The 12,928-nt window shown below is 37.7% G+C and overlaps 1 protein-coding gene across 1 annotated transcript in view; it reads right to left on the bottom strand.

Annotated features, from left to right (window-relative positions):
* LOC122810566 overlaps positions 1–12,928 on the bottom strand; it is a 415,025-nt gene that overhangs the window by 198,071 nt on the left and 204,026 nt on the right. The window contains exon 6 of the mRNA XM_044082146.1: positions 9,277–9,398. Within this exon, the coding sequence (XP_043938081.1) occupies positions 9,277–9,398 (122 nt within the window). The remainder of the gene's footprint in view (positions 1–9,276; positions 9,399–12,928) is intronic.

A 12,928-nucleotide genomic window follows, 5' to 3' on the forward strand; every position in this document is an offset into this window, starting at 1 on the left:
GATGTCCCACACTACATGTATGCTGTGCACGTTTAAAAAAAGTGTTTATAACCAGATCAGTACTCCTTGGATGTTTTGTATGTAGCAATAGCCCCAGTGAGCATATCCAATTAATAAAGGAATTCAATTAAGGGGAAAAAGTATAGGTTCTGAAATGTCAGAGATGCTGATGTCAGTCCACTGATCATCATTGTCTTCATATGTGAAGAATGTATACATGAGTCCTGAGGTGACAAAGTCAGCTGCTAAACTCATAGATCCATCTATAAAAATTGCAGATGTTTCAGTATAGGAAATCTGGTAAGGTCTTAAGCTGCAGTTTTGAAGATAGGACATTCCCTTTTGAAAGGAGGCCCTTGCTTTATTGAAGGCATTGAATTGCTGAGATCAATCAATGGAGAGTGTCTCCCTGTTCATAAAAGCATATTTTCATGAGGTTTACCTTCCATGTGAGTTGCAACTCACAGCCTTAACCTTTCAAGCTATGCTGCCCATGTGATTTTGTAACATTCCTTCTGACTACCACAAGACATCCAGATGTGACTCAACTGTGAGTACATAATCTCTTTTTAGAACTGAGAGTCAGATATACAAGGCATCAAACACAGCATGGTGGGCCTATTTACTACAGGTTATCTTGACTACAGGTAGATAACTGATGTTAGTGTGGTGGTATTTCCCCTTGATGCAGATTACTGCAGGACTGATGTTACCTCTCCAGGCTTTTTGGGAGATGTTGATATGTGATCCAAATTTCATAATCATAAAAAAGAAAGTGCTAAATTTGCTGTGTAGCTTTGTCTCTGTGTATGGTCATAGGTTAGGGCTAATAGAAACGCATTGAGACTCTTTCCCAAGGGGGTTAGCATTCCTGATCCTGTACTGAACCTTGTCATCACATTTTTGCTAGGATGCTCACTAAAGTAAAATTACACTCCATATCGTACACAAAATGAGAAAAAAGTGCTAACACAATTTACTGGCTTGGTGCCTTGGATTTTCTTCTAGGAGGAACCTGTGGCTGGGATGCTCACTAGTAAATTGTCAAAATGAGTTTTGTATCACAGGGGCTTTTGGTACAAGTAAGACAGAGTAGCAGTACGGGTTAGAGTTCTGTCTAATAAAACCAAGACTGAGTTTTGGGAAAAGATGGTTTCCTGATTAGATTCAGCTAATTGATTCCTCAATGGATGCAAATAGCTCTATACATCTCAAAGAAAAGAAAAGGAAGAAGACCAAAAGTTGTGATACAACACAGCCAACATTATGTGAAATACATCCCGGCCATCTTGACCTCTCACAATTTAGATTACATTTTTCTTGTTTTTTTTTTTCATACTTTCAGCCTCTCCCATCATTTCAATACATCCTAACAGGGCAAGGCTACACCATTAAAATTGTGGCAAAATTAAATAATGAAGTTGGGACAGGTACCTTGGGCCCATGAAGCCCATAAAAGCCATAGTGTTCTAGATGTAATGAGATGAATATGATTTCTAACCCTACACATTACATTACAAGAACCCTAACCCTATACATTACAAGAACCCAAGCTCTACACATTACATTACAAGAACCCTAACCCTATACATTACAAGAACCCTAGCTCTACACATTACATTCAAAGAACCCTAACCCTATATATTACAAGAACCCTAGCTCTACACATTACATTACAAGAACCCTAGCTCTACACATTACATAACAAAAACCCTAACCCTATACATTACATTACAAGAACCCTAGCTCTACACATTACATTACAAGAACCCTAACCCTATACATTACAAGAACCCTAGCTCTACACATTACATTACAAGAACCCCAGCTCTACACATTACATTACAAGAACCCTAGCTCTACACATTACATTACAAGAACACTAACCCTATACATTACAAGAACCCTAGCTCTACACATTACATTACAAGAACCCTAACCCTACACATTACATTACAAGAACCCTAGCAATACACATTACATTACAAGAACCCTAACCCTACACATTACATTACAAGAACCCTAACCCTATACATTACAAGAACCCTAGCTCTACACATTACATTACAAGAACCCTAACCCTATACATTACAAGAACCCTAGCTCTACACATTACATTACAAGAACCCTAGCTCTACACATTACATTACAAGAACCCTAACCCTATACATTACAAGAACACTAGCTCTACACATTACATTACAAGAACCCTAGCTCTACACATTACATTACAAGAACCCTAACCCTATACATTACATTACAAGAACCCTAGCTCTACACATTACATTACAAGAACCCTAGCTCTACACATTACATTACAAGAACCCTAGCTCTACACATTACATTACAAGAACCCTAGCTCTACACATTACATTACAAGAACCCTAACCCTATACATTACAAGAACCCCAGCTCTACACATTACATTACAAGAACCCTAACCCTACACATTACATTACAAGAACCCTAGCAATACACATTACATTACAAGAACCCTAACCCTACACATTACATTACAAGAACCCTAACCCTACACATTACATTACAAGAACCCTAACCCTATACATTACAAGAACCCTAGCTCTACACATTACATTACAAGAACCCTAACCCTATACATTACAAGAACCCTAGCTCTACACATTACATTACAAGAACCCTAACCCTATACATTACAAGAACCCTAGCTCTACACATTACATTACAAGAACCCTAACCCTACACATTACATTACAAGAACCCTAGCAATACACATTACATTACATTACAAGAACCCTAACCCTACACATTACATTACAAGAACCCTAACCCTACACATTACATTACAAGAACCCTAACCCTATACATTACAAGAACCCTAGCTCTACACATTACATTACAAGAACCCTAACCCTATACATTACAAGAACCCTAGCTCTACACATTACATTACAAGAACCCTAGCTCTACACATTACATTACAAGAACCCTAGCTCTACACATTACATTACAAGAACCCTAACCCTATACATTACAAGAACCCTAGCTCTACACATTACATTACAAGAACCCTAACCCTACACATTACATTACAAGAACCCTAGCAATACACATTACATTACAAGAACCCTAACCCTACACATTACATTACAAGAACCCTAACCCTACACATTACATTACAAGAACCCTAACCCTATACATTACAAGAACCCTAGCTCTACACATTACATTACAAGAACCCTAACCCTATACATTACAAGAACCCTAGCTCTACACATTACATTACAAGAACCCTAACCCTATACATTACAAGAACCCTAGCTCTACACATTACATTACAAGAACCCTAACCTTACACATTACATTACAAGAACCCTAGCAATACACATTACATTACAAGAACCCTAACCCTACACATTACATTACAAGAACCCTAACCCTATACATTACAAGAACCCTAGCTCTACACATTACATTACAAGAACCCTAACCTTACACATTACATTACAAGAACCCTAACCCTATACATTACAAGAACCCTAGCTCTACACATTACATTACAAGAACCCTAGCTCTACACATTACATTACAAGAACCCTAGCTCTACACATTACATTACAAGAACCCTAGCTCTACACATTACATTACAAGAACCCTAACCCTATACATTACAAGAACCCTAGCTCTACACATTACATTACAAGAACCCTAGCTCTACACATTACATTACAAGAACCCTAGCTCTACACATTACATTACAAGAACCCCAGCTCTACACATTACGTTACCAAAATCCTAACCCTACACATTACATTGCAAAAACACTTTCCGTAATGTACCATTATCAATTCGACACTTGATCACGTTTTTGTAGTTAGGACATATGATATATGGTATTTTTGTTTGGATAGAATTAGCCAATATTTTGTGATTTGATGTTGAGTTTTCAATATTTTGTTTTATCATTGTTTTTTGATATTTTGATGCTTGATGATTTGAGTTTTAGGTATTTTATGATGTAAACATATATGGTATATAGATAGTGCGGGATTTTGTGGCTTTGCCTCCAAATCATAGGGCACAGAGAGACTTTACTTCATTACAATTTCTTCTTCTTTTATTTATTTTGCCTTTGCTTACTGTGAAACTCGTACTTGACTTTTTCAAACAACGTTTATGGAGTTCTGGAGAGAATATATATATATATATATATATATTTTTTTTTTTTTTTCAGTCACTTCAAATTTTTCAAGTAGTCACATTACACTTAAACAAGATACAGTACAAGATATAATCATTCATAGTAGACTCACAGAAATTTTAAAAAACAGACACATATTTACAGAATATTAAATTAGACTAATGTGGTGCTGAGTCACTCATAACATTGAGTTAAGTATGTGTTCAGGACTCTGTGATGAACAAATACAATAGTCTTACTGCATTAGACAGTCCCATATTTGTACTGGAGTTATAAAATAAAAATTTAGCAATGTCCAACAAACTATATTAGGAAAAACTATTTGAGAATTGTAAAAACTGAGAGACATCAATGTTATGCTGTGAAATGTTGAAATGAAAGATAGAAATGAAAAATTCTGAATGTCCCCTAGACTAGAATTGTGTTGAAATATTTCTCTAAGACTGCTGAGAGGAGACACTTGGGACTTTATCTATGAAGTTCATATTATTGCTAGTCATCAATCAAAATATTTGCCCATAACATTCAGGGTGTTGCTAAGCTGTAGTCATTAATCAAAATATGGGCATATGGAGACAATGGAGTCTGCTTGGGAAATTATGTATTTTATTTAACAAGTAGCAACATAAAAAGCTGAATAATTGAAGCTTTTCCCATTATCTACAATAAAAAATTACTTATTAGGGTTAGGTACATTATTGTCCAATCCCATCCCATATTCCAAACCCTTTATCTATATCCTAACCAACAATATTTCGATACTCCTTTATCATAACTGCTAACCCTACAAATAAATCGTAAGCCATCTTCAAAAATATAAATACACCATATCACTGCACATCAGTTTATTGTCGTGCTGGGCATATCTGTGTTGTCAAAGTAAAGTTACTTGTCACCTTACAACAAAATGTTTGCATGTCTTCTGTGTCACAGCAGCAAGCTGCTTGGACTGTAACAGCATCCACTCATTGGGGTGGGGAATTGTTTGTAGTGCCTGGAAAATGAACAGTACGAGTAAAGTTGTAGGAAAGACAAGCACAGACAGATTAAAATAACACATTGTGTCCAGGACTTGTGTGCAATCCCAGACAGACAAGAGGGTCAGTTAAGAACTACTGGCATTTTTGTGTGGCAGGGTTGTTAGCTGCACTGCAGGATAGATGGCTGGTATCTCATTTGTGACAGACATATGCAGAATATCACTACACTGTCTTTAATCAGTGAATAATGATGCAGGATAAGTGAAAGTGCAAGATATGTATCACTACATAATGAACTGGCACCCCACCTAAGTACCATATTCAGTCATAGCCTCACCTCAGGCTTTGTGCCTGCTGAATGGCGCACAGTGACGGATATCCCACTCCACAAGGGGGGAGCCACCACAGACCCTGGGAACTACCGACCCATTAGCCTGACGAGCCTGGTCTGCAAGGCCATGGAATGTATCATCATGGAACTTATAAACAAAGACATCGGTAATCTCCAAACTCTGGACCCCACCTAGTTCGGGTTTGTAAACGGCAGATCATGTCTCCTAAACCTGATAGACTTCTTTGAAGCAGTCACCAAAGCCGTAGACAAGGGTAAGGTGGTTCACACAGCCTATCTAGATCTTGCCAAGGCTTTTGACACCATCCCCCACTCTGGAATTATAGATAAACTCACTAAACTAGGTATAAATCCCTATGTCACAAGATGGGTTGCCAACTGGCTCACTGACTGAACCCACACTGTGAAAGTAGCAGACTCCAAATCAGACTTCAGACCAGTGACAAGTGGAGTACCACAGGGTTCAGTCCTGGGTCCTCTCCTGTTTGGTATCTACTTCTCTGAAGTACAGGCTAACACAGAAGGTCTTTAGCTAACGAAGTTCGCAGATGACTGCAAACTAGGAGCCATAATCGAAACTCCTAACAATGTGGACTTCCTACAAAAGGGCCTCACTGAGACAGATGCCTGGTGTCAAAGCCATGGCCTCAAGCCCAATGCCAAAAAGTGCATTGTCATCCCCTTTGGTAAAAACTCTGTACCCATGAACTACAACATAGGCGGTAGTATACTTAACACCGAAAGTGTGATAAGAGACCTTGGGACACAGGTGAACAGTAGTCTCTCCTTTGATAATCACATCACCACAGTAGTCAGGAAATCCTTCTACATGGCACACCTCATCACAAAAGGTTTCTCATCCAGAAAAAAAGAGGTCAGTGTTCCCCTCTACTCATCACTCATTAGACCCATTATAGAGTACAACACCCCTTTTGGTATGTACCTCACAAGACATCTACAACTGGAAAGGCTGCAGAAATACCTCACAAAGAGGATTACTGGCCTCAAACAGATGCCCTACGCAGACCGTCTTAAAAAACTCCAACTTTACTCCATCGCATATCGCCTACTCAGAGGTGATCTCTGCCTAATATACAAAGCTATGTCAAACCCAGAGCTGTTGGACATGCTTCACTTAAAAAAATCCCAATCCGTCCGAGCTACATGCTCTAGGGACCTAAACCTTGTCACCACAATAAACAGAACATGCCGGAGGGATAGATTCCTGTCCCAGATACTTCCCATACTCTGGAATAAATTATCTATCTATATCAAACAAAGCTCCTCATTAGCACTTTTCAAGAAAAATCTTGATGATTGGATGGGAAATAGGAAATTCACCCTAGGGATCACCTCTGTGGCTCTGCTCGACAGTGGCACAGGAAAATAATTTTCTTGGGTAGCAAAGGCCAGGGTACCTTTTTGGCTGGGCTTGTATAGGCCCCAGGGCCGATAGCCTAGTACCTACCTGTGAACCTATGAACTATAGGTACAGAACCCAATCTTAAATATAAATTACAACACATGCATTCTATAATAAGACTAGATACTCTGAATGATGCGGCCTAATATACATGATTCCGTATAATGCATGACTAGCTACTAAATGGATACACGCACGATTGCTCTGTCTCCTTGCATTATGTTATGCATTTGCAATAAAGTGGACAATAACATGGACATAATGGCAATAAAGCCATCCTAAATGTCTAGACATAGTTCAATGTTGTCAGCACCAAAACTGATAAAGAGAAGAGAAAAAAAAAGTATAATTCAATGTTTTTGTGTGATGGTGATAATAAGAAGCATGTTGCAATAGGCACAGACAATTTGTCTGCAGTACAAGTCATCTTTATGATATTTCTTTCCATTGAAAAAGTTCTGTATATTTATTTTGAAAAACAAAGTACTTACCTCCCCAGATAAGAAAGGCTGATATAATGCTGTCCATAGCAGAACTGCCAGACATGTAAAGGGACAGTCAGATGTTGGACCAAAGATCACCAGTGAGAATTACCTGAAGCAGGAACAGAAACACTTTCAGTAAATGATGCAGAACACAAAGAAAAAGGCAGTGGAAAAGTAATAAGTAAAATGGCTGGAACTGAGGAACAGCATACCAATGGCTAAACATAAACATGAAATAATTATTATAAAAATAAAGAGAAATAGTTGTAAAAAGCAGAACATATTTTAAACAAAAATATTTGATCACTGTTAACTGCAGTTTAATATCATTAGCATAGTCTTCCTGAACTGTGTCTTTTCCTGATGTTAGTATTTAATTTAAACTTAGAACACACAACACCAAAATGTAAATAAATTGGAGTATTACCTGATCCCAGGATGGTGTATAGACAGATGGTTTCCAGATGCACAGCTTGAATAATTGTGCATAAATGACTGAAATTTTTTACTTTTCACCACATAAACATGCTCTTGTCACAAACAGATTTCCATATTCTACAAATGTTCTAAGTATAGCTTGTTGTGGTTGTTCTAATATTTTGTGACATTATGTGGTAATAGATCTTATTTGCATGTATTATCATTTTACTTCCTGATATGACAGGTGCACTAATGACTGCCAACGTGAATGCAGTACTTTTTTGCAATGTGAGCAACCTAGTTCTGGAAACACGATGTAACCAGGAATGGAGAACATAGATCTGAGCTTTCCAGAAGATGCCCACATCTCAGAAAAAAAGGACCATCATGTAACTTTTATAGAATATTGATGTATAGCATGGGTATGACAGCTTTGTAGTGCATTTCAACCTTTTAGGGTTGCTTACAAGCTGCCATTTAGGCGGTAGTACATAGTGTAGCTGGAATACCTGATGTGGTGGGGCTTACAGGTAGAGGCTGTTAGTGTTCTACTTTGTACATAGGTGCTTGACACAGACAGTGAGAAGAGAGCACTATGCCCAGGCACAGCATAGCTAGCTTTGTAGACTGTTACATCAGTGACTTCAAGAACATCAATGATCCTTGACAGCTTCTCCTTATGTGGCCTGATTGTGGTAACTGATGAAAACTGCCCAAGGCAGACAAGAATAATGGATGTTTCACTGTCTGTGTTCCTCTTTCCACAAAGTATGTTTGTCTCTAAGTAAGCAACAAAATGCTCCTGCTCTGAATGCAACCCATCTTTAGACCAAGTCATATAAAACTTGAGCCCTCATCTGAAGTAAAGGTAATATATTATTAACATCAGGAGGACATATTTAATTTTGGTCTAATTAATGTCACTGAAACTAGTCTGGTAGAAAAAACATAATCGTGGACCTATGGATAGCGGAGAGTTCCACTAGTAAGTCATGTGAAGTAAACAGTGTGAGAAACTCGCCAAGATCTGTATGTAATGCTGTAAAACAGTAAAAAAACAAACCAACATGTTCTTACTTAGGAAACTGTCAGTTTAATGCAGTACAAAAACCAGAGACTTAGTGCTTTCGCCTGCTACAATCCAGGCATCATCAGAGTCAAACTAAAATTCCAATACAATCACATATATAAGAAATGCAGACTGACATCATCTCCTGTTTCATTATGTATTCATGAATAATGTATGAATGACTAACATTACTAGATGTCAATATAAAGAAATTACTACAGTAAGACTGTGGTGTAGTAAAATTATTGAATGATAAAAAACATAAGTGCAGCTATTAAAAATATTGATTGAAAATAAAACAATTCTTATGTTAATAAGGCTTTAAAAAGCCTGTCATTAAATCTGTTTTGCCCTTTTTTCAAAATACTTGAGATGGAAATACTATCATTAATGCCAGGTTTCACCCTGGCAGTGAGTCTAAGTTGCCATTCAGTTTCTTTAATCTGCAAGTCAAGATCGCCATCATCTCCTCTTGTGTTGACCATAACTCTGTCAATAACAAAAAATAGGAACTTTTTGAAATTTTCACATTCTGTAGTATGTGTGTATATGGTGCTGGTGCACTTAGCATTCCTAATATCTCTGTTATGTTCAATGATCCTGTCATCGACAAATTACCACATAGGCGGTAATCCATTAAGTACGGAAGAGGTAATCAGGGACCTAGGGACCCAGGTTGACAGTAACCTCTCATTTGACACTCACATTGCCAAAGTGGTTAGGAAGACCTTCTATATTGCCCACCTTATCATGAAGGGTTTCACATCTAGATCAAGAGAGGTCATTGTGCCCCTATACTCTTCTCTTATCAGGCCAATGATTGAGTACAATGCCCCATTTGGGATGTATCTCACCCGACACCTGCAGCAGTTGGAAAGACCCCAAAAGTTCCTCACCAAGAGGATAAAGGGTCTTAAACATATGTCATATGCTGCCTGACTGAAAAAAACTCCAGCTCTATTCAGTCGCATATCGCCTACTCAGAGGTGATCTGTGCCTGACGCAAGGCCATGTCCAATCCTGAATTAATGGACATGCTCCACCTCAGAAAATCCAAATCCATCAGAGCCACGAGAACAAGTGACTTAAACCTCAACACAGAAATAAATAGAATGTGCTGGAGGGACAGATTCATAACCCAGAGGCTCCCTACACTCTGGAACAGAATCCCAGTCCATGTTAGGCAGAGCCCCTCACTGACTCTATTCAAGAGAAATCTCGGCGAGTGGATGGGAGATCGTAAGTTTACCCTGGGGGTCATCTCTGTGTCACTACTAGACAGAGGCATAGTAAACTAAACCCTAAAAGGGCGTAGTATTCTCATCCTAAGGGGTGGTGTAAGCCACATACACTCTGGCTAGGCTTATAAATGCCCTAGGGCAGATAGCCTAGTACGAACCTATGAACCTATGAACCTATGTAACTTCCTAGTGGTCTTGTCTATATAAAATGCAGAGCAGGAAATACAGGTGGCAATATAAACAACATTTTTAGTATTGCAGTTGCACAGTAGTAATTTCTTTATATAGACATGGAGCGGTCTACTTCTCTGAAAACAAAGGGGGATGAACTTACAACAATCGAGAATTAGCCTTTGGTTTAAATGAATTAAAATGGAGAGGCTTGCCTGAATAGACTTTGACATTGTCGCAGTAAGAACTATTCACTCTGCATATATTGGGCTCAGCTAGAACTGATGGCAACAATACTAATTCTTCACCTCCTGCCATCAGTGGTTTAAATGGATTGTTCCAGTTGCCATTACTGGACTATACAGTGCATTGTGAATGGCAGGGAAACAATTTTGGTTTGCTTACCACCCAATTAACCATGTTTGAATGTTTGGGAAAGAAATATAAATCGTTTAAGTTAGACAACGCGTTTTTGGTACAATCTATAAAACTGAAACAAGTTCCAAAGGCTCTTTAAGTATGGAAATTCCCAGTGGGCACAGAAAAGGTTTCTTTGATGCATCAGGAGTTACTTGAATTGTTCGACAGGACTGGACTCTAGGTGATGAACATTATAATTAAGGACAATGAGCGCAAGCTTTTGAAGCTTGAAGTTGAATTAAAATTGCTTAATGAAAGTATTGTTAATGACCTTTTGTTTGAGCAAATGTCTGTTAGATATAATAGAATATTCTTTGATATAAAAAACCTTTCTGAAACCAACTGTAAATGTAAACAGAATAAATTAGACCAGGATAAGGCTGATTTACACACGAGTATATCCTGACCCCCCTCCAGTTACAAACAATGTTTTACTAACAACAGTAGTAATAGTAATGATTTCAATAACCAACACAATCAAAAAAATGTTAATGATGCATATGATGAACATTTTTAGAGCAACCACCCCCACTAAGGCGTTCAGAACACCTGATCATGTGGAGATTGATTTTGTTATTGATTGGTTGCTCCTTTCAAGGAGCACTGAGGGGTGATTCAGTGAGGGGAAGAATTGGGGGAGAAGAACCAGATGTGGAGGGAGGAATGTGTATTAGATCCAATGGTAGTATTCAAAGAATTGAATGGTTTGAATCCTAGTCCTAGAATAACCGAAATGCATAACAATGCTATGTCAGTACCAAATGTGAACACAAATAATGGTTTGGTTGACAGTGATTCTACAGCATCTATGATGAATTTTAGGTCTGGAATTATACACAACCTCAGTGATTTTTCACTGAAAAAATGAACATATTTCTGTGTTACAAAAAGGCTTTGGTTTTGTTCCGAGCTTTAAGTCTGACATTGACAAACTGTTGATTAATTTGAAGCTTTACACCAGGCAACTCAACTTGAGGTTGTTTTTTTTAAACAAGAATTGTGAATGTAGAACAGAACCATTTATATTAAAATGAAAAAGTACATTTCTGCCTCCATGTAACCCCTTAGTGAATTTGTTTGAAGTATGTGTGGAAAAGGATTTTAGACAAATTGTCAAAGCAAGTTACTTCAGAAGTGAAAATCTAATTAAAGAAGAAAGGTTGGCCCTTTACAGAGTTATTAGACAATGAAGAATATAGAGTAACGAAGCCAGACAAGGGCGGAGAGTGGTCATTATGAGGCAGATTGATTATGTGTAGAATGTATTCGCTACTCAATGAAGAAGAGACCTATGAGAATTTAATGAACTTAATAGAGCTTATGCTAAGATTGACATCTTTTTATTTTATGCACTTAGGACATTCTAACAGTAGATGAATATGATTTTCTGAGAGTTGATACACCAAAAATTCCAATAATTTTTGAAATACCTAAAATCCACAAAATCACTGATGACCCCCCTTTTAGACCCATTGTTACTGCTTAAGGTTCTAAAGCCAAACCACTAGCTGCATTTGTTGATCACTTCTCCAAGAAAGCTGCCAACAATTTTGGTTACATTTTAAGAGATTCTTGGCACTGTCTAGAATTATTAAAAACAGTAAAGATAGACAAGGATGACTTTTTTGTGGCAATAGATGTAGTCAACTTATTTAGTGATCCCCCATGATGCTGGCTTAGAATATTTTTCAGAATGTTTATCACTACATGACCATTTTGATCAAACCTGAGTCAACTTATTGGTAGACTTGTTAGAAGTGATCCTCAAAAACAATTTCCTGACATTTGAGGGAGGAACTTTTCCAGCAAAAATCTGGTGTGGCCATTGGGGTGAAATGCACCCTGGTTTCTGGCCGAGTGTGAAAAAAGGCATGTATTTCCATCTCCTTTTACATCCAAGATCCATGTGTATCTCATATTTTTGGATGATATACTTATAGTTTGGAGAGGAACAACTACTGAAGTGCTATAATCTTTGAATTACATTAACAGCACTACTCAATATCTAAAGTTCACCTATAAGATCCATCAAAATGAAATCAATTATTTAGACATTCTTCTTACAAAAGATAACTGCACAGGTAAACTATCCTCCAATAGAATTAGGAAAAGGACCTATGCTAACATGTTACTGTGCTTAGATAGTTGTCATCCTGAACATCAACGTAGAAGTGTAGTCAAGGTACA

Source organism: Protopterus annectens, chromosome 9.part0 (genome assembly GCF_019279795.1).
Source record: "Protopterus annectens isolate FY-2018-M chromosome 9.part0, PAN1.0, whole genome shotgun sequence".
NCBI classification, from domain to species: domain Eukaryota; kingdom Metazoa; phylum Chordata; order Ceratodontiformes; family Protopteridae; genus Protopterus; species Protopterus annectens.